This window comes from Tinamus guttatus, unplaced genomic scaffold (assembly GCF_059628265.1).
Source record: "Tinamus guttatus ecotype Peru unplaced genomic scaffold, ASM5962826v1 Tinamus_guttatus_pri_ptg000048l, whole genome shotgun sequence".
Taxonomy (NCBI): Eukaryota; Metazoa; Chordata; class Aves; order Tinamiformes; family Tinamidae; genus Tinamus; species Tinamus guttatus.
This window is the reverse complement of record NW_028288582.1, coordinates 1120901-1147557: the sequence shown is the minus strand read 5'-3', so window position 1 is coordinate 1147557 and position 26657 is coordinate 1120901. Positions and strand designations below refer to the sequence as shown.

Sequence of the window (26657 nt, the reverse complement as noted above, 5' to 3'; positions counted from 1 at the left end):
GGCTCTTTGGGAAGGCCCCTTCCCTGATCCGATGGCGCCGGCCGCCCCTCGCGCAGGCCTGGCCGGCCAGGGCTCCCCTCGCGCTTCACACAGGGACATGAGGTCCCAAAGCAGCAACGGAGCCGCAAAAGGAAGAGAGCGGAGCAGCTCCACACGGAATTGCCCTGGAAGCCGCCCCTTCACAGCCCGGTTACCTCAGGGGGAGCTCCCGCTCGCAAATCCCGGCGGGCCCGAGCTCGGCAGGAAGGAGGGCGGGAGAAGGGGCCCTCAGGCTCGGCACGTGCCAAGAAAGCTTCCCAAAACCACATGTCTCCAGCATCGCTTGTGGAATGACTTGAGTGTTTCGGAGTCCCCTACGGAGGAGGAGGAGAGGCTGCCTCTCGCGGATGAGGTATATGCTGAAGAGCAGAGCGCGCGCGGGACCTGAGGAGCTGCTGCCAAAGACACGGAGGGAAGAGGCACCCGCAGGAGAAGGTTTGGGAAGAAGGCCCTTCGTTCCCGGTCCCGTGGGGCTGCCGTTCTCCATGAAGATCAGCCACAAGACTGCCTTGTGGGAATGAGGACTTGGAATATGGAATCACAAGAGGATCTCATTGAAAAGGCACTAGGAAGAAGCATATAGTTTTAGGTTAACAGGATTCATCCTATTTGCAATCACTGAGTGGGACGAAAACTGTACAGTATAGGATTTTTAGAAAAAATGCTACAGAACAAAACTTTTGTCTTTACAGCCAAAGAAGAAAAAGAAAAGTAAAGCTATTTTCAAAGTATTAAAATGCTGAACATTTATACAGCAAAATTATATTAAAAACAGCAGCAGACAAAGTATGTCCCACAACCATCGGCGAGGGACACGCAAAATGTTTATAAGGTTAACTATAAAACAATTTTACAACCAAAATATGAACAGGCCAATTCAAGTATATATACAGAATATATTAAAATCATATAAATTATATATTTATACAAAGGGCACAAATATAGCCAAAAGCTATGGCTGATTAAGCAGAACTCAATTTGAATGATCATTTTCATCTAGCGATGTTACGATTTTTCTCCCAATTTTTTATATTTAAACCTGGATATATTGATACCTCAGATACCAAGAGTATAGAAAGAAAAGAATAATCAAGGAGTAATTATTCTACATGAAATGAAACCAGCAGTAGGAGGGGTACATCTCATATGAATTTCTGATTTAATTATTTTCATAGTAAACATTCACACGCTCCCTTGAAAAGTCAGGAATTTCAAGTGATCTGCTTCAGATGTACCACCCCGATGCATATATTTGATTACATTTGAATTCTGTTTGATTTGCAAACATTTGAAAAAAAAAAGATACAAACACATCTCAATCTGCAAAACAAACAAAAAAAGGTGACAGATGGCAGCAAGTTGAAAATGGATCAAAAATACTCAGTTGAGCTAGAAAGGATGCTCTTCTCACAGCATTTTGGCTAGTAAGTGAGCTTAAAAAGCTTATTTTAATTGCTTTTTATTTTGAAACACAACAGCGTAGAACCACAATCCATCGAAGCACTTGAGAAACTCAACAGTCCCATCCCTGGGCTTATTTTTAAACACATACTAAGTGCTTTCTTGAATTCAGGTCTATGTAAATAAATTCTGCATAAATAGTACCTAAACTGTCGTCCTGCCGCAGTACTACCCCTTCAGTAATGCAATTTTTAAAGGCTTGCTACATTTTAATTAACCCAATGGTTCTGGGCATGCAAGGAGCAGCTAGGGCAGGCTAAGCAGAAGTAAAGAGGCCAGACTATACATATAGAGAATACTGGCTTGAAAAACAGAACTACATATGTTAGAAAGAAGGAGAGAGAAAAAAAAAAAAGTAAAGCAATTTCACCAGATGCAGATTTAACAAAAAAAAAAAAAAACACAAAAGAAGTCAAACAGAAGGGCCATATTCCACACATAACGAACAGTGGATATCTACTACGTTGAAAGGAAATCAATGCAAACAGGATTTCCTCAGTTTCAAGTAATCCTTGATGCCTTTTTGGCCAGCTGTGTTACACCATAAGAGATATTTTAATAGCATTTATACTCTACAATTTAGGCAGCTAACTTCTCTTACATAACCAATTATCTCTAGTGAACATTCACCTATGGCTGTCCACACATTCTATATTAGCTCCTTGAGAAACTATTCAAGTTAAATTATATTGCAAATTAAAGACAGTTACATTCTGTACGTTCCTTCTAGCTTTGAAAAATAGGCTTTAAAGGCTTGTCAAAGTTTAGAAGAAAAAACCTTTCCATTAAAAAAATCTTAGCTTAAAAAAATCAGTAAGACACCTTTTTTTCTGATCCAGGGTGCTAATAAAAAGATTACAAATATACTAGGATTTGACCAAGAAGACTTCATGACTATGCTGCTTCTGAGCATGCAACACCACTGATATCTGCCAAGTTCCAGGTATCAATGCATCCCACTTCACCGTGGTCCCTCACAATGTCCCTGTCAGCTTCCCGTCCCCACCCGACCACCCTATTAATAACATTATAAAAAAAGGTAAAATCTAGAGTTAGTGGCAAAAAACTTCACAGTAAGTTGTTAAAGAACATGTTATTTTAATCATCGCAAAATGATATCAGTCAATTGGACCCTGAAAAATTAGTTTGATGCAGTTGTGCTCCCCAGACAGCTGTGTTGCACAAAAAGGGCAGGCAGCATGAAATGCATGAGTACCGTGAGGCAGAGGGATTTGAGACCAGTATTTTGCAGACTTCTCAGAGCACACATGTCCACATGGGGTGAAAGCATGAGTTGGAGGACCAGCATCCACGTAAAAACCTGCTTCGCAACCAAGCCAAAGAGGCACGTAGGGACCAACGGTTCTGCACATGGGACATTCCCGCTCGTTGGCTTCTGTGTCACTGCGATGTCCCCAGTTGTGATAGCCGTGAACGTGACCACAGCTGAGGTATGCCCAGGGCTGCTTCTCTTCTACCACCTCCTTACGGTTGATGCTGGGAAACGCTAGCGTGTTGAGCCCCACGGGGCACTGGGGTCTGGCAGCGTTTATCTCCTGCCGCAGAGCCTCGATGTGCTTCTGAGTCGGGGTGTGGAACAGTCCATCTGCTGTTCTCCACAGAAGGGTGGCTCCACACAGGTCAATAAGAGAACCGTCTTGTAGGACATTAGTCTCATTTTCCACCTGGGGCAGAACACAAGAACACGCAGGTAAGTGAGATGCTGCTTTTAGGTGCGCTCTGGGAAGGAGCCCTCTTCCTCACCACCCTGTTACCCCTCCCTAGAACATTCACTCATGTTGTTTTATTGTTTCCTTGTGCTCCCCTCTCCATATCCATCTGTTATCTCCTGTCCTACACTTAAGATTATAACGGAGCATGAGTCTTTATTCTATGCTTGTACCGAAGATCCTAAATCAGCATCTATAGTTATGTGCTACAGCAATATTGGTTACCACAGAGCAGTTTTCCTTCCTGTAATGTTTTTCCTAAGTAATTACTTCATGCAAACTTCTTCAGAAATCGCTCCCACGCACACATTTCAGCAGGCTATCATTTCCTCTGTCTTCAATATTGATTTTCAGGACGCCTCTGTCAGGTTTATGATAAGTCTGATGGGGCAAAGAGGAAACTGCCATCCCCCAGGGCCGCATTAACGGGGCAGCCGGGCTGATCCCTCCTATTCTTCGTCCACGGAGATGAGCAGAGATGCTCGTGCAGCAGGAGATCCTCTTCGGATTAAAAACCGCTACCCAGGACAGACCAGCTGTCCTGCTACTCATACCCATGTCTGGCTCGTGGCAAGTGCAAAGCATTTTGCAGAAGCACGAGCTCCCACATGCTCAGCAGCAGCAGCAAAATGCTTTTCTGCGGGTCCATTAATAAGGGAACACAAGTGGCACACCAGCCACACAGGCACTCTCAGACATTATCATTGCAGCATAAAGTAAATTGCCAGCTGAATTTTTCCTGCAATTCAAGCCATACAGGCTTGGCTTCCAGAGAATTAACCTCCTCCTTCCCATCCTCCTCGTCCCCCCGCAAAAACAGGCCCTGCATCCCATGAGGTATTACAAGATACAAACCTGGTGTGCACAGTGCCCAAAGGTTTCTCTCATCTGAATAAAGCAGGTGCTTATAACACATGTTCAAAAGATTATGCTAAACACAACTGCACTTTAGTGAAGTGTTCTCTAATTCATTTTACTGTCAACAAACATATAGGCAATTCATACTACAGCTCTCAGCCTAGCAGTGATGAATATATATTAAAAAAGATGCGTCTGAGCAAACAGACCAGCTGCCCAGCTTTGTACATAGAAAGCAAGTAGAAAATACAACTATAGCTAAACAGCCTGGCCACTAAGTAGGTCACATGAAATCATCATGTCTGCATGAGAATACTAAGAACGACAACCAATTTGGCATTTACATTTTAATCCAGTCGAAATTCACAGATTTACTGTGGATCATCCTTGCACAAAACATGTAGATGATGCAATACAGACTATAGATAAAGTCACACTATAAAATGCAGCCAGCAGAAAAATTCAGGGGCTGGTGGAGAGATGAGAACCCCCTTGGTTTGATGCACTCCTCGGATAATTCCTTCACAAACAGAAGAGCAAAAAGCATCCTAGTATGCAGTGTGTTCAATTCATTATACAGTGTGCGCTTGGTTTTATGAACCCAATCAGCGAATACTGATCACATCAGTACCAGTGTGCCATGTAATTTTATTTAAATGAGAATTCAAGCCATTTTGGATGCAGGAGAGGGAATTTGTTTTAGCACTGCCTTTCTTTAGCAGCACTAATAAGGTGTTTTGCTAACCACGTACAAAGGGCGCAATCGCAGCATCGTCTGTCCCGGTCCCCGAGGCAATATTTGGCTGCCATCATTAAAGTGGCAAAGCAATTTGTGGAGCACAGGCTGTCTGCTGAAAGCAGAACAAAATATTCAAACTCTATCTTCCTCAGCCCTCTAAGCAGTCAGTCTTCTGCAAAGTAAATGGAAAAGCTGCAAAGTCTGTTCAGGTACAGGACACCTCAACAGCACCAGCTGAGTGAGGGGAACTTCAGGTTGCAGCACAGAGCAAGACTGAGCACGGAGGAGGGGAGCAGGGGAATTCTTCCCCCACCTGCCCCTTTTGAGGCTGAATTTTCACAGTCCTTGAGCCTAGCAGCTGGATGGTGATGTTGCAAAAGGGGCATCGTGGCTGCAAAGGCTCTCAAAACACCTTCTCACTCCCTGAAGACTCTTCTCTAAGAGCAGCAAGGCTGAACCATGAAGGCTTTTCCAGGTCTGCAGACCGGACAGGCTTCTCCTCTACCCAGGTCCCAATTAGAAGTCCAAAATGTTCTGTGGAAGCCGGTCTGCTCGAGTTAGCAGGGCTGGCTGTGTATCCACGTGTGGAGTTTTGTTGTCTTTTACTTTGAGGAAGAATGAAGAGAGCACCCTCCTTCCTAGGCCCCCAGGATTTGGGAGGTAGAAAGGGAGAGCTATGAGGATTCCCTTCCAGCTCCTATGGAGAAATGGATGCACATTTTCATGGGAATCTCTGTCCCAGATTTTATGCCACGGTACGTCCTGTAGCTGCTCTTCTCTTTCTGCTTACACAAGGAGACAGTCTTTGCTTTTTGGTTAATGCCGGCTTTCTGACTGAAGTAGCAAACAGTGCAGCAAACTAAATAAACCTGTTCCAGAGTTCTCCATCTTTGAAGTACCTTCTGGCACTTGGAGATCTGGAAGCTGGTACTGTGGAAAGAGCTGTTTTTCCACAGTACCAGCTTCCAGATCTCCAAGTGCCAGAAAGGTACTTAAAAGATGGAGAATCTGGAACAAGGTTTATTTAGTTTGTGCACTGTTTGCTACTTCAGTCAGAAAAGCGGCATTAACAAAAAAGCAAAGACTGTCTCCTTGTGTAAGCAGAAAGAGAAGAGCAGTACAGGACGTACCGTGGCACACACCTATCACTGCCATGCCCACTACCCAGGGAGAAGGCTGTTCTTCTGCAGTTACAACATGATCACATCCATTCAGTGCCAGAAAATGAATGTCCTTCCCTTTGTTTTCATTACCTGTTTGCTCCTAACTTACCAGCTTCCCCCTCTGCTGAGCGGATCTGGTTTCACGGAGGGTGTACACGTCACCACAGACGGAGATCTCCCGCCACACTCCAGGCTTGGACTCTTCAGTAAATCCCCCTTTTGGGTGCATGACCAACACACCATTGGTTGTCAATCCATCCATGTGGCCATCTGGATTTTTCCATTTTGCTGCTTTTTCCTGCATGCGACACAACCACCCCAGAAAAGGGTTTGTCTAAAACTTTTACGCTCTCAAGTTTTATTCACCAAATACTATATACTTTTACCAACGTCTAAAATGTAACTTTTCTTCACTACCCAGCTGTGCTTAGACAGATCTTTAAAAATAAACATTTTAAGTTCCTTATGTCAGTTTTGCAGTGGTTAAGTAGCAACTTCCATTATGAACCTCCAATTGCCATTTGCTACTTTAACTGACTTGAGGAGCATCCCTAACTGCAGGTCAAAGCAGAGGTGAGACTCATGCTTGCTTTACTGACCTTAAAGGCAGTACTAACATAGATGATCCTAAATACTCAAATGGAGCATTAGAGCCACGTGCACAGTTGATTTGTAGCACGTGCTTGATGCGTCCTTGGTCTTTGGCACCCAAAACTATCACAGCAACCTACACCCACAATGAGTATCAAGAATATGGGAAGCAAACTTAAACTACAGTTGCTACTTAACACTGAAGCTGATACACTGCAATAAGAAGAGTCTAATACCAGTATAAGATATCAATTAGCAAAAGTAAATTTTGCTGCTTGAAGATAATGCAGAATAAAAACGAATTTTCTGCTCATATTTAGAAGTTATTTGTAGTACTTACACCAAGAAATATATTTTTAGAAGAGTCAAATCCAGCTGCAAAAATCCTTGCTGTATACGGCGGGCTCCTGTCGCAGACGATCCTGCAGGCGAAGCGCGAGATGGTGCTCTGCGTGATCTGAGTCTCATCGTTGTTTTGACAGCCGGAAATTGTATCCGTAACTACGAAGTCTATGGGGCTTTCTGTTGACCTCCCAACCTGCAAAAACAACCAAAAAAACCCAATTAAAATAGTGGTATAATTATAAGGAGTCACAAGAGAGGGAAAATAATTTGAAAAACTAAACAAGGATTAAGCATGCAATCGTGTCACATTAGTGTCGATTGCATCAGTAATCTGAGTTTTTGGAAGGCAAGATCCAACCAAAGACCAATTTTCCACCCTAGACACAAATACATAATTTACACTGCAAGACTAATCTTCACTTATTCAGCTGCTGTGTATGTGTGCCCAGGACAGCTGGAAGGAATAGTGTCAGCAGGAGAAAAGGATTGTCCTTGTGATATCTCCTAAGCCTACCTCTACAAATTAGTTACCACAGTATACTGTCAATTAAGACAAGGTTAGCTTGGAAATGATTTTATTCAGAGCTTTTTTCACAGTTCGAGTGCCAAGTTCATTTGCTGTAAAAATAATGGTTGCTCTTAGACCCAGAACACAACCATTTGAATATACCATAACCAAACCTACCTGCTTTCATGATTACAGAATCTGTATTTCAACACATGAAAACTCAGGTCACTTGGGCCCATAATATGATTAAATTTGCTTCTAATCATACTGTGCATGAGCAAACAAATTAGGAAAAAAAAAAAACAACAACTTTACTTAGAGAAAGACAGTATTGATCAGTGGCAAAAAAAATTGTATCATGACACCTATGGATGTTTTTAAAAAATCAAAATGGGAAACAAGACATCTGGAATAGATCATTTCATTACAAAACAGGCAGAGGGACCAGACTGCAAGCTAAACACACAGTGAGATTATATCAGGCAGATTGCTGCTACACCAACTCTGAACTTAACTGAGAAGCCAGAGCCAAGGAACAAAACCAGGAATATTCTTCTGATGGACACACTATGGTCAAACGGGAAAACAAGATTAAAAAATTTCTTGACATGAAACTATTTCAGACGTCGAGAACGCACACTTAGATGACATAACCTCCTCACTAAGCACGACCTCAATGTCCTCTGAGAACCGCGTCCTGCTCAGCCTCTTGCTCTCCGAAGCCAGCCCTGGGACCTGCCTTGGCTCTGTGATGTGCCTGAGCATCTCTGCAAACTCCAAACTCACTGTTCCTCCTTAAACGCTAACAAAAACACTCCACAAGTTTAGGTGTTTTAAGTGACATCCTTAATACGAAGCTCATCACAAATGAGCTGGTGGGAATGGTGCAGGGCTCAAACAGAGGCTGAAATTCCCATCTTGGGTGACGCATCCTGTTTTCCTCTCCAAGCCACAGCTCTCAACCCAAGTATAAAATGCATGACGTTTGTTGTGGAAAAATCCATTAATGAAGCACTAAAAAGGCCTCGAGTATTACACTTCATTTCTTTCACATAAAGTGACTACTACAACACCCAAGAGACAGTTTACAAGTTTATGCAATTTCACAATTTGAAACTAAAAATTATCAAGGAAGTTACAGTCCTTTTCCATTTATAATACTATTTCCAAATATATAACCCAGTGTAATTCTTGCTAAAGGAGTCAGCACTGACCTGCAGCAGGAACTTTACCCATAACTTCGCACAGAAATAGAGAATAGTCAAAGTTTTTTCAAGGATAATCAATACAGACTTGAGTATTTTTTCTTCATTGTGAGTTTGTCTGTTGAAGTCTCTGAAATACATTATCAAAGCTTTTAAATGCCCAAAGAGGGGAAAACCTACCACCTTGTCTCATAAAGCACACAAGGGTTGGCTCACAGTCTTAATCTGGTCCTACCAATCGTCAGCAGGAAATCAGGATATATTCAAAGGCGAGCATTAACATTTATAGACAAAGCCTTCACTGCATAGAATTTTTGAAATTATTTTAAATTACACAAGAAAACAATTCCTTGACTCATGCAGTTCATTTATGTCAGAAGTAGGGCTATAGAACACCAAGTATTCTGTGTTTTCTCTTTCAAAAAGCCTTCAGAGAATTAGTTTCATGTAACACTGCTCAAAATGGTTCGAGTGCTAGACGTCATCCTCAAACCATGGGAATTTCCCATGCTTCACATCAAGAACATTTTTTCAGACCCATTGCAAAAGAAAGCCAAACAGTAACAAATGAGAAGTTTGATACTGATAACACTTATTCATCAACTTCTCCCCCCAAATCTTCATCTCATCTCCTCTTGCAGCCAGACGGCAGTGACAACACACCCAGCTCAGTAGTTCAAAGCTAGTCCTGATCATGGTGCTGTTTCTCTACATCCAACATTATTTCTCCCCTCTTCTCCTGTCTCATTTTTACTTCCAGCTCCCTTTATAGCAGAGGGGACCCTGTCTGCAAGGCTGCTGGCTGCATTTTGGGAATCCTCTTGTGCCCTGTGCCATATTCCATGCCGTTTCCCTAAGTTACTCCCAACAACCAACCATAAATCTTCCAGCTGACACATCAGGCAGCTTCCCTCCCCACTCCGGGTACCGGTAAGAGCGATAAAAGCCGGGCAGTCAATTTGCTGGTGTCTCCTGTCAGTCAGAGAAGCTCTATTAAAACCCCCCACTCCTCTGAGACAGGGGAAAAGCAGACAACTCGCCAATAAATAATTTAACAGCTGCAGATTCTCAGACTACAACCGAATTTCACTCTGACAGCAAGGGAGAATTCAACCACGCATCTTTTGAAGGGCCATCCTGAAAAAAAACAAGTCTTTGTATTCAATATACCTGCTTCCTATATAGATTTATGATACTGGCTACACATTTCAGCCCCTTTTAGTGGGACTGACAGGTATAATCAATACAATCTTGGCCAGCCATATGATGAAGGACCAGATTCTATTCCAACTTGATGCATCAGCAATGGAACAGTACCTAAATTCTCATGCAAAATCCTCATTTTTAGCAACACACGGACAAGAAACTACCTGACTTTGAGAAATATCACATGGAACACATTCAAAAAACATCCTGGCTTTGCCTGTTAAATGAAGAGATCCTGATCTGGATGCCCTTAAGACAAACAGAAAGCTCTACAAGAGGGGAAGAATATCCCCTATAACAGGCTACAATGACAAGTCCAGCAGAAAATGTGACTTTGCTGCTGTCGGGTACAGAACACGAAGAGCAGGATCAGAAGAAGAGGTGCCAGGTCAACCTGCCAAAGCACTTGACCACGGTCAGATCTTTAAATATTTTCAAACACCCTTTTAAAATACAGGTCCTTGGAAGTAAATCTCCATATTAACTCCAGGATTTGAAGAAAAAAAAAAAAAAAAAAAAAAAAAAAAAAAAAGGCAGGGCAGCTCTGGTCGTCGGATGAAACTGTCTCCTGCAGTCCCTGAGCACACAAACTGAACGGATACCGAAGAGCAGCCAGCAGGCAGGGGCTGCACGGGGGGATTTAAACCCATTAACAACTGGCAGGTTTAGGCATGGAAATACAACGATCTTCATTCCATAGTGGAGAGCTGTGATGGATTTGGTGTTTATCTACAGACAGCCTGGCCGCTGCTCTTCAGGACCCTCCTGATTTCTCCCTGGCCCTGCTGTCGGCTCCGCAGGTTTCCCGTGGGTGCTGAGCGGCGCCAATCCCGCGGCTCCGTTACAAGCCAGGGAACGGCACAGGCCTTTCTGCTCCTGTCACCTCCGGGAGCTTCCTGCTTCCCACTGCAGTGCCAACCGAGTCCCTGGGTCTGGCAGGGCACCCTGAGCCATCTCAGTGGCAAATTCCTCCTGACTAAAAGGTCAGTGAATCCCAAAGGGGAACAGGGGAAGAAACGTTAACCAGCCTATTCCACACTAACACCAAAATCCTGGTTATCTTTAGCTCCCTCTGCCTAGGGCCTCAGCCAAGTGCCTCGAACCACAGGCTGTGGAGCACCGCTCACCTGGGCTGCTCCTCCTGGCCTCCAGCTGCCCGGTTTCACTAGCATGACAACCGACCCCCAAAGCCTTCATTTTTTACTGACACCCCCCAAAATAAATGCTGGAGCCACCACAAGGCTATTGGGCAATGAGGAAGAGCTGTCTCCACCACAAACAGAAGAGCAGCTGTTCAGCAACTCTTTTATTTACATTAGTATACACAAGTAGTGGAAAAAAATCCAGTTTTCAAAATTATTAACATATACAGAGAGTTTCACAGGAGCAACTCGGAGCAGACGATAATTAAAATCTTGCAGAGAGATATACAAATATCACAGTAACTCATCCTTCTGGGGTTCATTTTCCAACTGCTAGTCAACACAGAAAACCTATTGCAGTTCACTCCAGCTGTATGGTATTTTCTAACTATCCATTCAGGCAGCAGCACATAAACAAGATTGGTTTTTATCAATCACTATTTGGATTTAATCAATCACAGGTTACCAAGTCACACTGGGAAAATTTACAAGGAGCAAATAAATAACAAAAAAAACACACAGAAGCCACTTGAAGCAAGAATATTTACATCTTGAATTCTTCTGCCAGCACCACTCAACTGCTGAACCTTGAAAATATGAGGGACTGAAGAGGGATAATTCAGGATAAGATGCTCCAATTACAGAGATCATGGACAAGACAAACATGATTAGTCTGGATGGGAAAAGGTTGCACGTGTTTGTTCTTTCCAGCTTGAAGTTTAAGGTGGCACAGAGTTTCTCATCTCTCAGATGATCCATCAAAAAAGCATGGTGTAAGAGAATAACTTGGGCTATGAGAATAGCAGGTGATGTAAAAAACCTGAATGCGTTCATGGGAAAATGTTGCATAAAAGCAACTTAGAGAAACCCACAGCAGAGTCCCCTACACCACTGATGTATTTATACAACCTTCAGAAACAGGATGTTCCTTACTATTTCTTCATCGGTTCAGATTCACAGAACAGCTGAGGTTGGAAGGAGCCTTCCAAGACCGTCTAGTCCAAGCAGGGCCACCTAGAGCAGGTTGTCTAAGACCCAGTCCAGGCAGCTCTTGAATATCTCCACAGCCTCTCAGGTTGTCTCCTTCAGGGCACAGCTCCTCCATCTCTTCCATCTTCCTCCCACCCTTCCTCCTTCCCCATCCCATGTCCTATTTCTAATCACTTTTCACTCCAGCTCCTTGCTTAACTGGAAAGTAGCAGTAATACAGATGTTACCAGCTGCTGGCAGTGGTTTCAGAGACGAGACAATCCAAAATTTCAGAGTGCTCACAGACAGGAGCAACAGAGTTTGGCCATCAAGTTTTGTCAGAACAGAGAGAACACCCAGCATTGCTCTTTAAAAACCAATTAATTTGTAATAGGGTCTTCTTACCTGAAACATGTCTGTATCTTTATCATGAGTATACTCCACTACGACAGTCTGGTTTCGGGATAACGTGTAGGAGATGCTATGCTGGCCTTTACAGCTGACAGCCTGTTGAATGAGAAAATGGGTTATACACAGCTTCCACGTAAAGATTGTCATCAAACTCATTTCGCTATACAAACAGCTTTGACCATGATTAGGAAAAACAGTGCAGAGTTCTATAACACTTTATTACATAGTAGAGTAAATGCAATAGGATTTTTTGTGTTTTTTTGTGTGTGTGTGTTTTTTTTTTTTTAAAAAAAAGCAAACAATTGCTGTTTGTTTATGCCTTCTATTTCTAAAACACTTCATACCTACCAGTTAGATTCCCAACACACGGTTTACTAGCTGTAAAAGGAAAGTGATCTCTACAGATATGGATATAGTATCAAATACTATGTAGTATTTCAGTATTTAAAACAATATTGCAAGGGAACAATTCTTGGTTTTCAGTCCAATTTGACAGTGACTGAAATCTTTCATGTTTAGAATCTTGTGTTCCCAAGCTCCAAGGTTGTGCTTTTCAGAAAGATTTTACTAGTCCACTGAGTATTGCACAGAATAAAACAGAGACATCATCCCAATACTGAAATGTACCCCAGGACAGAAAATCGGGTGGCATTGACCATTGCTGCTCAAGCTTAAAGACTAACTTGAATTAATAGGGTATCAAAAACATTGAATTAACAGGGTAACTAAAACTTTCCCCAGTGCTCTACTGAGAGGTTTTGCTTTCTAAGAGTTGAGTTTCTCTCACTACCTTCATTCTTTTATGTTGCCCTTCTACAAAAATCACAGGCAACAGAGAGGGATAATTAAACTAAACAAAAATATATTTTGCTCATTGGTCTGTCATCACTGACAAAGTCTAAATGATCCCAAAACTACAAATTGTTAAACAATGCACTAAAAATCTTTGAACGTTAGAGGTATAGAGACACTACATGATCAGTAAAGACACTACACGAGCAGTAAAAACCTAAGGGCTAGCAAAAGTGGCCAATGTGAGAGAAAATCAAAGCACATATAGTGGAAGAAAGCTGTTTGCAAGCGACATGCGTTTGCAGCAACATATTATCCAGGGCTGTTACAAATCGCTCCTCACTGGAAGCACTTAGCAGCTCCACTACCTGCTACAGATTTAGGTTTCGGTGACGGTACCTGGAGGCAAAGCAGCGACAAGAATGACCTTTCCCAGTCCCGTACAGCCTTATTTTTATGACGTTTTCTCTGCAATGGAGCTTTTAACATTTTAACATTTATGAGGTTATGTGACTTCAAGGCATAGAGTCTAGCTTCACTGCCTCAACAGTTAAAAAGCAAGATAAATTTAAGCGTATTTGGTGATCGGTGCTAAAATAAGAGTCCAAATTTCATATTTGAAACTTATAGCCTTTGTTCTAGTAATCATCATGCTGAACCAGGTACATCAAGTGCGTTTCCTATTCGCGTGCTTGACAGCTAGAGATCTCAAGGCCCAAACAGGACTCAGCTGCTACAATGATATAAATGAAATTTTTAAAGCGATGATCAAGTTGTGCGGCAGCTAGAGATGTAACCATATACTGTATACCATATACCAATGCACGAGGGAGTGATATAGTCAAAGAGGTGAGAGTTAAAGCATAAAATAAAATAAAATAAAATAAAATAAAATAAAATAAAATAAAATAAAATAAAATAAAATAAAATAAAATAAAATAAAATAAAATAAAATAAATCAGAGCTTTCAGTGTAGACATAAGGTGAGCTGGAGATTTCTGGAGCCTGCTAGTTCACTGAAGTCAGTGTCAACAGGACACATTCACTGTGTTACAAATCAATTTGACTAGCATTACTTATATAAGTCAATTATGTAAAATTGCCTGCAGAAATCTGGAATTACCGTCATATTTGAGTCCTATTTGACTGAGTATGGCCAGTATCCTACCTGAACTATTAGTCTAGGTCATAATCTACATTCTTTTCTATGTTCTTTTCTCTTCCCATCTTCTCTTCCTTATCTTATTTTCCCTCTTCTTTGCTTCTCATTTTTTAAATTCAGTTATTTTTGGTGTGAAATACCACGTTTCCTGGAACCGCACCATCATTTTTCCAAAGAAGCCAAGAACGTTATGAGAAATGTTTCAACTCGCATGCTTACCAATTCAAAGGCAGTTCACATGCATTTTAATTACCTGTCTCAAAGCAATTGGCCATTTACAAGCCAAAAAGAGAGAGACTGGAATATTTCAGAAACTACAGAAAAATGAAAGAACTGACCCAATGAACTGTGAAAAGAAAGAGGCAAAGAAATCTAATAAGAGTTTTGTAAATGGAAAGCAGCCACAGGAAGAAACTGATAATAATAATATCTTCGAGGTAGGAGCTGGAAGAGGAACAGAGACCAGGCACTAAGCTGGAAGCTCCAGTTTGTCCCCACTCCACCCCCATGATGTCTAGAAGCACAAGAGCAATGGTGCGGTCACATCTTCCAACCTTGAACTCGCGGGCTACCAGACACCTGAACCTCCGGCCAACAGCAGCTGATTTTGAGAGCGGCTGTCTCATACCTCTTGAGTTGAGCGAAAATCAGCAATTGAGAGCAGGGAAAAATGAGGAAAAACTCACCAAATCATATTGCTTGGGCCTACCAAACCAATCGGAAGGAGGTGCCTCTAGGCTGGACACAGCACACGTGATGTCCCATCTGGCTGGGCACACTAAAGTGGTCCAATTTTTACACCTCCCACCTCGTGGTGATTGGAATTCTCCTTCACATCCTTCCCACTGCGTCTTGCTCTTCCTGCTTCCTCGCGTAACGCCTTTCCTCCTTGCTCCTCTCCTCGTTACACAGCAGTCTGCGCCCACAACCCGAGCAGCAGCTAAAGGCGATGCCTTCCACATCTGTTAGGACTCGGAGGAACTCGGATCAAATATGAAACTGTTTTCCTAGGGGTGATTCTGCGAATGAGGCAGCATCAGGCACATCCCACCCACCATCCTACCCCTCGCACCATCATTGCAAGGACAGGGAAAGTGAGATGCCTTTACCTCATCTATAAAAACACTCCGCAGGCAAAGGAGTTTTTTCCCCCCAAATTCTAATTGTTATTTTAATGAGATACTGCATTTACCTAAAAAAAAAAAAAATCCTCCTGGGTGGAAAAATACCTTGTGCTTATGGCTGCCCCAGTCAGCTCTTGCCCACTTGGGCACATCTTTGGGTGCACAGCGGCTCTTTTCCACATCCTGAGAGTGATGAAAGTCGTTTATTTCCTTTGGTCATCACCAGCCCAACAGTTCAAGGAGGGATCGGGAGCTCCAGGCAGGACTGCGTTAACTTACGGCTATCAGGTCAAATCTTTAGTATGAGAAGCCTTTCGAGGAGCTAAAGAAATATCTTGAATCCTCACAGCTTTCAGGCTGCTGCCTAAGGGCTTGCAGGGAGCAGCTCTTCTCAGCTTCCAGCAGATTTCCACTGGATTTTTGCACCGCTGGACAGCGCCAGCAGACAAAGTTATTACAAAAAATATACAGCAAAAGCACATGATTGTGACTCACTGACTTGTTACCCACATCAGAAGAGCCTTCTGCTCACTTAAAAGAAGGAAATTCCACAAGACGTCAGGACAGTGTTCAGTTCGTGCAATACCAACCTTATCTGAACACCACGCGCTTGCGGCTTTGCCGTTTCAATCTAAAACCAGCCGTAATTGTGCCGAATTATTGCTTCTGTAACAGTAGATTTCAATAACCCTGACAATTTACACTGACCCTTGATATAGCTCTTGCACATATTTTCCCTCTAACCTTTCACAGGCAGAATGAGAGACATTATCATGAAAACCCTAAGGGCTTGGTGTGTCTAGAGAAGAAGGGGACGAGGCGTTTGCACGAGGCCGAGCAGGTCCTGCTGCCTAGGAAATCTGCGTCCGCTTCCAGTGTGGCTCCTTCCCAACCATTTCTTAAAGCTCTTCCTTTCCTTTCGATCGAGCACCTGCATTAGACCTGCACCAACATTAGTTTAAACACATAAACTTTAACACACACAAGTTCTGCTCACTTTTTTTGGATATCCATGCATCACCTGCTCCATCTCTAACTCTTCAGCTGTCAAAGGAGAAGGTCACAAAAACAGACTGTAAGCAAAGAGTCAGTAAATGCAGGTAAGGAGAAGAGGACGTCACCAGAAGGACATGAGTCCAGTGGTGCAAGGGCCCCTTTTTGGGACGCTGATGCTGCAAGTCTAACCGTAAGAACACCAATTCCTTAGCAGTTGGGTAGTTTTGTTTGTTTGTTCGTGCTTGGATCAGCCATCAGTGACGAATACACTCAAAAACAACCGCGGAAAGTTCAAGACATGCACGTAACAGGTAATCAGACGACAGATCCTTGACATGCCTTTAAATGCTCTCTTTGATGGCGTGTCTGGCACTGTCTGCTGTCCCAGTCGGGTAGGTGCGTGACACCCCGCAGGGCACTGCTGCAATCCAGTCCCTTTGAACGCAGGGCACGCGGCTCCGGGCCTACGTGGAAACAAGTCTCAGCCAACACTTTGACCCTTCATTTACACTTCAAGCTCGCCCGGCTTCCAAAGCACTCAGAGGCATCTTGGGCGCCCTTTCAAGCTGGGTTTGTAAGGGGGAGGAAGGGGACTACAAGGGACAACGCATCTGTCCTTCGCATACATCCAAACCAGCTGCTGCTTGGGGCATGCTGCAGTTTTCACGCTGTTATTCAAGCAATTGATTATTTATCAACTCCACGAGCACATGGTAAGCTGTTTGCTCCTTCTGTAGATTTGTTTCTCCGTGTGGTTTTGAGGCAGTTTTTCTTTTTAGACAACCAACCAATACGATGCAGACAGCCCTTTCTCCAGAAGAGGCACAAAAATCCCTGCTTTCCAATAATTCTGTAGCTGGGATGGAAGCAAAGCGGTAACACTCTGCATGCATTTATTCCCTGGAATAACACAGGGTAGGCCACCCACGGGACAGGAGCAAGGTATTCAAAATGCACCTTGTCTGTAGTGGGACAGTACACAGAGCTAAAGAGACAGGACAGGCCTGGCCACTTACTGCCCCCAAGGCCTGGCTTGTCACCTAGGACACCTGGCCAGCTGGGTAAAGCAGCCTTTGTAATTCAGTGCAGTAAAATCAGTCTGAAAGAGGTGCCAGTTATACCAACAGGTATAAGATACTGAGCACTCCCTGAGCTCCTCTAAGTCACTGACAGCTGCGAGCGGGCACTTTACTGACCCAGCCTGCGAATCGTTTTCCTCCCGATCTTGCCTTTGAGCTCTTCTAACTCTTTATTTTCTCCTTCCATTTTCTTTTAGCCATGTCTGGGAATGTTATATTGCAAGTAATCTTTCGCCCACCTTTGAAATCGAGCCTGTAAATTCCGTTTCTTTAGTGACTCCACTCGCTCCCTTCGGCGCCCTAGGGCTGGAGCCAGCTCCAGGCACAGCACAAAGCCGTGGTGGTGTCAGAGCCACCAACGACCCACAGAGGAATCATTCACCTCCAGCTGCAGACTGCTCCTTTGGGCATCCTACTGCCCTGCCACGGGAATGCTTCACCCGCCTTGGAAACCCTGGAGACACACATGGATCGCTGCCTTGCTCCGGGTTTCATCCACGTGGTGTCCAAGACCTAAAGGGCTCTTTGAACAGGCCTCTCGGACTCAGTGCATGCACTTTCTTCTAAGCTTTGCAGTTTATATGTTATATCCAACAGATTTTTTTCTTTTCTTTTTTAAAGTGATACTGCAACTTCTCACATGGTCCAGCAGGTGTTTTCTCTCTATACCCACTAGTAATCATTAAGATAATAAGATTCACCCACTGGATTTGCATGTGCCTATTGGTAGAGATTAAGCATTTTTATGTTCTTTCATTTTAGAAAACTAGGTGAGATTGCTTTTGGAAGACTTATCTGGACCTATATGAACCCTCCACACCACTGTCTAAAGGAAAAATATGCACAGGGGCATGACCTTGTAAGGGGGTTTTACAGGGTATTTTATAGCCATTTGTGGAAAGAAGGCAAAATGGACCAGAAAAGTAACACCAAAAGAACAGAATACACTCCTGTTGAGATCCTGCTTTTGGAGCAAGACCATAGTTCACAGGGTAAAGAATACTAATACTACTCCTTCCTAACAGCTCTGGCCTTTGTAAGGCAATAATACTGACTTCCCAATTCCTGGCATTATTTCACTTGGGGTAGGAGTGTTCCTGAAGGTTGCAAGCCTGTAAGCTTAAACACAAAGGCATAAACATAACTTTGCTGCTGCAGCTGGGGCACCCCCCAAAACTCTTGATACACCCAGAAAAATATCAGTAATTAGAGGAGGATGCAACAGTGTGTGTGCAAGTGAGCGCTCTGGTGCCAACAGTCTGCACTTCATTTCCATACATCGGGAACAAAAGCAGCATCTGCCTGGCTGCACTTGTGTGTTTGTATATGCCAAGCACACAAAATAGCCACAAATTAGAATTTTTAACTAAAAAACAGGGAAGAGAGTCCCCTAAAGGGCTTCTATCCATACATATACTGAAAGATTTGTATAGGTTGTGCATGAGCAGTGCGTGCTGCTGTGAATCGAAGCACCCGTGAGCCCAGTCTGAGCCTGCCGAGACAGCAAACGACGGCATGAAAAGCTGCATCTCGTTCTATAGCTTCCAGAAATCATAAATTCAGTTTGACACAAATCAATTTTACATTAAGACAGCCAAGGATTCTCTAGATAGTTACCTTAACAGACCTGTTAAGCAGCTGCACAAACATTTCTCAAGAGGGGAAAAAAGCAGACACGAACCTACTCTTGCCAAAAAGCTATTTAGCACTCACAGAAAGCATTTATTTATTTTTGTTAAATAAAGTCCACCAAGGGGCAGACATTACCTTTTAGGCTTTGCACTACAGTCCTAAGAGAAAGCACTCTAAAATAGAGCGACCCAGAGAGACCCAAACCCACTCAAATTCATTGACTGAGCTTCCTACAGACGTTGCAATTAGTCATTGCAACAAAGTGGACTTTGTATTACTTTCATTCATGGAAATTACCAGCAAAAAAATCCTACAGTTCGACTACTGGAGCAAGGAGGACAGACACTACCAATAGCAGCCCCATGAGGAAAAACAGATTAATAAGTTTTAAGACCATCTATCAAACAATTCATCCTTCCTGCAACATGTTTCTGGGGGAGGAAGGCAGAACATTTATTGCCCCATCCAAGGAGGGGACCGACCGTGCAAGCCTGACCAGCAGGTGCTGGGTTCATTTTCAGACACTAATGCTCAAGCAGAAGAGCAAATTAGCAACGTCCACCTTGTACACAGGAAGGAGTCACTGTTTTAAGCAGAGGGGTGGGTTGCTTCTTTTTAAAGTCCAATGAATTGACAAGTAAGTGAAAATATTTCTAGTCTGCAGTTATACATATCACTAAGCATTTTCTTGTTTAAACTTCAAGCCGTATTCACATGCCTCAGCATATTTAGAAGCACGTCCTTTCCATTTCAGCTCTGAGCTACTTAAGTGATTTAAGTCATCAAGTTAATACACTCAACAGTCAAAACGCAACCCCCGTTTATGCTGCCCCACAGGAGTCGAAAACTCAGCTCGTCACAAGTGGGAAGGAAGGAGCTTTCTGCAGTGGAGCTGCCCGCGAGCCTCTCCGGCACAGCCTCCCAGTCCGAACCCAGTGGAAAGCGGGTCCAGCCCCGCTTCCCAGGCTCTGGACACAAAAACGTCACCAGGAAAAAGAAGAACTCGCACATAGGAGACTGTGGGGCACTTGGGGATACGGTAATTGGTGCTGCCTCTTCCTCTCACAAGCTCAGAGGGACACTGAGAATAACAGGCGCATGTGCTGTACTCGGCCATCCAGCTGAACTCTGTGGGAATAAAGAATAAAGTTTCCTTTATGGGGATGTTTTGCACCCAGTTTGGATTTTACAGGCCAAGCTAACAGCTAGATTCACAAACTACCTCTATTACTAGCACAGGGAGGCTTAACTTCATCTTCCTCGTTTATTTGCTAAGCCCAGCTTGGCAAAGATGGGGGAAGAATCAAATACAATTAGAAGAGTACAGAATAAGTACAGAAGTAGTGTTCAAAATACCAGGCAGGTCTGCCATAAAGCAGCTTTGATACCGGAGCGGAGCCAACGAGCCCATCCGCAATAACCCACGAGCGCTGCGGATCCGCGGCGGCCGCAGCTAACTGAGCATTTCCTTGGAAATTCCAAAGTGCTGGATGCCAAAGGGTGAGCAGAGGGCAAAAGGCAGGAAAATGCAAGTCTAAGACATGTGGCAGAGGGAGCCGCACGGCTTCCCCTCCATCAGATAGGGCCCAGCACAACCCATTACTACTGGGACGCTCCCTCCGTAGCTTTGAAGGGGATAGACTCAGCTCACCCTGGTTTCACTGAAGGATGGTTTTGGCTGCGCAATTCCCAGTGTTCAGAGAAAGCAATTAGAGGATGAGCAGGGGCTGCTTGTCCCGGCTCCTGTTATTTTCATCGTGCTCTCAAATTCAAGCCTTGTGGCATTTTTCAGCACAGCTGTTCGGGATGGAGGGAAAAGGGAAAAATTTGCCCTCCTAAAATTCAAATCGATCTAGATTAAAAAGTAAAACTCAAGCCACCGAGATCTGTTGTAAAATTTATAATCCTGGAATTTGCCTTATCAGACTGTGTTAGATGCACACATAGCCAGAGGTTAATAAACTGCACAAGAGAAGTGGTTAAAATCTAAAGCAAGCTTTACAGGCAGCTTTGCTTTCTATTCACATGTAACATTAGATAAGAAAGTGTCTCATCAAGACCTATGCACTTCAGACAAGATGATTTTAGCATTGAAAAAGCATCTAACCAACAGGCACATGGGCCTACTCGGAAATGGGGGAGGCTGAATCCTGTCCATTGCCAACACCTGCATTTTCTCTGCGTTCACCTTTAGGAATTAAGATCAAATTATCTCAGTGCAGACTCAGAGAGACATCAATGACTTATATGGGAAGTGAATTTGCAACGAAAAGCCCTAGAGCACTGATGCTGCCATGGCCAAATTAACAAGCTAGGCTAAAAATACACAGCAGTAGTCAGTGATATACTGGATTTGGGGTTTTATACTGAAAATATATTTGCTATTCTCTGTGACTTTCACTAAAGCAGTCTATATCTTTGTAAAGAATACAAAAGGCTTACAAAGCTACACTCAGCAAAACCACCTTGTAGTAGCATTTTTTCCCCTGCAAACGCCTGGGTAAACATTAGCATTAATCACTGGGCAATCCTGTTGCCCAATAGTAACTAACTTAAATCATGATTTTCATTTGATGGATTAAACTACCCAATTTCTTACATCAGTTGTTTCAAAGAATTTTGAATAAGTTTGAAAGACTTGGCTCCGATTTAATTGCACCCTTGGTAGGAACCACCCATCAGTTGGGACAGTAGCAATATTTAGCACTCAATATTAGACTGCCCATAATCAAGCAGACAAATATGAGTGACAATGTAGAAGTCAGGTAAAAAAAATCATGCATTTAAGTACATAAGCTAATTTTAAGCAGTAATTTTAAATAGCAATATTTGACATTCGTTTTACAGAGTTAAACCTCTTACCATCCACGATTTTGCAAGTCTACTGACAAGTATGTAAAAGGCACAACCTCCACAGCCCTACAATATTTCATATTGCAACCTCTTCTCACAGCAGCAAAAACATTATTTCAAGGTGCACACTGGGGTAAAGCTCTAGCACTGCAGCTCTCCAACACCGCCACAAACCAAAGTCACTGCTTGGTCTGGATCCCCAGAACTGGATCCCAGCTCTTCTTCCTTTAGGTGCATGAGACAAATGCAAGAAATCCCTAGTTTAGTTTTAGTGGTCCCATTACACTCGATTTTCTGTTGGCGTGAGTAATTATTTCAAGGGTTGAGATGCTCAAGAGTTTTCAAAACTGTGTGGCTGGCAGAACTGATAAACCCTATGTTACTGATTCATAATTCAAGGTAAGCAAAAGTTTTCGTGTTGCACAGATGGGCCATTTTACTTACAGCCAGAAAAGTTAACTCAGATGCTCTACAGGCGGCTCAAACGTTAACGCGCTCTGGGCAAGCTGCTTCCCTGCCCGTGCCAGGTTCATCTAGCTGCAGTGACTCCAAACATCTCACTGCTATTAACCCTGTCAGTGGAGCAGGTTGGAATCAGTTGTTTTGAGATTCTGGCTCACGGTTACCCAAAACAGCTGCACTTGATTTCTTATATGCCTTTGCAATAATTTTTTTAATTTTTTTTTTTTTTTTTTTTTTTGCCTTTTTACTCATGTAGTCTTGCACAAACACTAAGGGATTTTCCTTCTTTTTCCTGAATAAACTATCACAAGCAGACAATTCTGGTTGCAATCTAGAGTTCTTCAACTGCTGGTTACAGAGGCTGGACAAGCAGTCTAATTAGCCAGGCTGGGAACGTTTCTGGGCTCCTCTCCTCCCAGGAGAGCCTCCTCACCACGTGCAATAAAACCAGACATCACAACTGTTACTGTTAGAGTCTTGGTGTCCCAGCAAGTGTCAGAGCCACTCCTGAAGTTCCCTGGCAGCCAAACTGTCTTAATGAAGACGTGAACCCACTGAAGAGGGCGCGGAAAGAACAGCCACGGCAGGCAGGCAGTTGTGGATTACAACCACTAGAGTTAAATAAGGGAATGGTGCAATCCCAGGGCCAAGAGCAACATGTCCCACGTTCCCAAATTAGAGTTTTCTGTGCTGACTAAATTGCTCTTCTCTTCCCCACAGTGAAACGATAAACTTCAACCTGTCGGGTTCCTCTCCACCATCTGTTTCTCACCATCAGCTCCTCCTGGGTCACCTCTGCAATACGGAGAGGCAAACACTGAAGCCCCTGCTCCCTCTTACCAGAATGCCCACCACACAGGTGGTCGCTCAGCATTATAAGCTCCTCAAGAAAACAGGCTGAAATTTTTTCCCGTTTGCCTATGCAACGTGAGAAACATTCAGGACTCAACCACACGACACGAGTTACAGCTCTGCAAGCTTCCAGATGCTTTGCTCCAAGCTTCATGTTTTTGACTGCTTGCAAGTCATGACACCACCTTGCTGGGCAAGCAGCACTGGGGCTGGCAACAGTTCAGGAGCCTTGGTGTAGAACTACATATTTTGCATACAGATGAAGGCAGTTTACTCTCGCTTCTAGCTGCTCCTCACCCCTCTTGCCAGTGGAACAGCTTGCAAGGAAGTTCCTTAACTTGTTTCTGATAGCTACCATACAATTCAATCCTGTTTTTTTGACAAGGCAGCAGTGTGAAAGGCAACCTCTTTCAGCAGTACAACCGGGTCTGCAGCCTAGTCCCTTCCACCTTACCTGCCCTTTCAGACTGTGCTGAAATGGATGCGTTCTACTTGCTGCATATTAGGGCCCAACACATTCCAGTGTTTCAAAGCCTGCATGATTTTGGCATAACAAGGGGACTCAAGTGTTGCAGCTCACCCAGCTGCCCACGTCTTAGCTGCATGTACTGTCCTTGCTCCCTCCTACCGCTGCCCTTGGCTCCAGATTCATCCTCCCATTCCGAGCTCTTAACCCGGATGACTGCAGTTGTTACATGATTCGGATTACGGGCCACACTGAAATCACTCTCTTCAGCTGCTGTTAGTCAAATTCCAGTGCGTTTTGGATGCCTGGACAATAGCCGAAGGAGTCCTCGGGAATGCAGGAACAGCGAGCAACGCCGACTACGTGTGGTTGAACCAACTACGGGGCTTCTTTGAGGAAAGGATGGCTACAAATACCCGACCGGATTATCAAACACAGGCAGCGGTACAAAAACCATGAACAGGCTCCTCGTGTTTACAGCGCTCACGGGGAAGGTCACATTACAGAGGCTGAAAAGCCACTACTCAGCTAAAAAGTAATTTGAGAATATTTAATGTGGGAACCTGCACTGAAACCAATGGACTCTTTCATGAAAGTATGAACTGTAAAGCTACAGTAAACAGTGGGAAGCCTCATTAATAACAACAGATGCAAATGACAGTTCCGATCAAATGCCAGATAAAAACGATTAAGAACTTATTTAAAGATAATGGAAACACAAAGTAAAATATAATATTTTATATTATTATATTAATAATATAATATATTTTCAAAGTCAATATAACTGAAGGACACATTCAAATTTAATATAATTACAACTCAATAAGCTTATCAGTTTTCATAGCAGCTACCCAATAGCTAGTACAGAATCAGTCATCCTTAAGAATAAGGACTCGAACATTAGTGACAGAGCAATATTGCTGGGGACATGCACACCAGGCGAGGCGTACCACGAACTCAATCCTGGGTATTTATGCACATTTTTTAGTATAAAACTGAACAGGCAGTTGTATAGCTTGCCTAGTTAGGCTTATTTAAAAGATTCTTTCTGAACACTGGAGGGGAATCTGTCCTATTCGGTTCTGTAAACACGTGAGGAAGGGTGATCATCTGGTTCAGCTGAACGCAGCTCCTTCCTCCTTTACTTGATCTCTGGGAGAGGGTCATTCATTCATTAATAGAAAGTCCAGATATAACGAGAAAACATTTCACAACTAAGCCTTTTTTAACCTATATGAACTTACCTTGAAATAGATTCCTTAAGATAATTTTATTTTATAGACTGGTTCTTTTGTGATGTATACAACTGGAAGAAACTAGAAGGTGTCTCTGTAGAGGTGTCTCTCTCAAGCAGTTGGTTTCTTTTTCTCCAAAAGAGCACTTGAAAGTGCACAAAAGTATTTGCTTATTCTGAAGCAGATCTTCACTGTTTTCTTAGAAGTCTCTTGGAGGATTAATTGTATCACTAATGGTCTGTCTTAGGAATGCTGCAAAATATTCCCCTTGCATGGTATAGTAGCCATCATGTGCAATGTGCAAAACTGGATGTGGAGGGAAAAAGATGTTCTAAAAATAAGATGGTTGTGAGTGCATGCCAAAAAGCAAGATGCTTTTTAGTGGTAAAACTGTTAGTGCTTAGTGAGAGAGAGAGAAATATCTGTGTATACAGTGTAGAAACAAAATCTGGGAAGCATTAGTCTTGGAAGATTAAAGGCAGATACCAGTTTTATTGTCCATATGCGATTTGTCAGTTCAGCTGTGCTTGCAGAGGCCTCATACTGCAGGGATGGAGGTAAAAGCTCCCGTCTTCATGGCTGAGCAGAAGATGTTTCAGCTGTCAGGTTTTGTATTTTTTGTTTCTGGTGCTTCACCAGATGAAGCAGATGCAATCCATCTTTAACAAAGCAGAGACTTTAGAGATGATTTGCTACATCACAGAGACCCCTTAACAAGCCACGATACCAAAAAAATCCTCAAATTGAAGTCTGTATTTAGTCTGTGGAACTGTGAAGTTGGAATGATACTGCATGTATTAAAAAGGGATGTTTAGTCCATAAACTTTGCTCTATAGCATCTGCTATCACTTTAAATCCCCGTGTTATCTCTACTAGCTAAGTTAACAGAGTGAAAAAAATAATTTTAAATGAGTTGCCATATATAGAAACTAAGAGGCCAGAATGACACACTTTTACAGAAGGTAGTGGAATACAGCACAGGCAATTTAGACTACAAAAACCTCCCCTTTGGGTTGATTTGGTGGTTTGATTCAGTTTCTAGCTCTCACCATTGATTCTGATCCCTATTGAAGCCCCCTAAATATTTAGCCTTACTACGATTTTGGTTATACTTGGATAATAATTAGCATGCCTTTAAAAAAAAAATAAAACTTAATCTACCTGGACTACTCTAGACAACTCTCTCTCTTTCTTTATTATTTATCATTTATTATTTACCATTCTGACAGTTGAACTGCCACCTTGTGAAACGATTTTCCTTCCTCTTCCTATGTTAAGAAACGTTTAATATAGCAAACCAATTACTGATCTCTATGGAATGGAACCTATTAGTAACCAGCTCAGAAAATTAAATTTCCCCAATAATTTCTTGGGAATTAAGAGTCAGCTGATAACGGTTAAGATACCAACGTCACACAATGTTCCTTCCCATTTCTCTCCTCTCGACTTCACCCCACTCCTTAAAGGAAAAGGGAAATTTAACAGTCAAGTGAGTCACCATAAGCCAACCCTTCTGCTGTCCTTGTGCTCAGCCCTCATTTCAGGGCATCTCACAGGGCCCTGGGACACTAAAGGTCATTTTATTTCATTCCTCCCCAGTGCAAACCAGCTCAGCTCTCCCACATTTGCCTGGTTGG

General features: G+C 43.1%; 1 protein-coding gene across 2 annotated transcripts in view; it reads right to left on the bottom strand.

Annotated features, from left to right (window-relative positions):
* Positions 1-2578: 2578 nt before the first annotated feature.
* Positions 2579-26657, bottom strand: part of PELI2 (pellino E3 ubiquitin protein ligase family member 2) — a 62744-nt gene continuing 38665 nt past the window's right edge. For both annotated transcript variants that reach the window (XM_088539180.1, XM_088539188.1), the window contains exons 3-6: positions 12362-12463; positions 6922-7119; positions 6100-6288; positions 2579-3185 (exon numbers count right to left, since the gene is read on the bottom strand). In XM_088539180.1, the coding sequence (XP_088395306.1) occupies positions 2619-3185; positions 6100-6288; positions 6922-7119; positions 12362-12463 (1056 nt within the window). In that variant the 3' untranslated portion in view covers positions 2579-2618. The remainder of the gene's footprint in view (positions 3186-6099; positions 6289-6921; positions 7120-12361; positions 12464-26657) is intronic.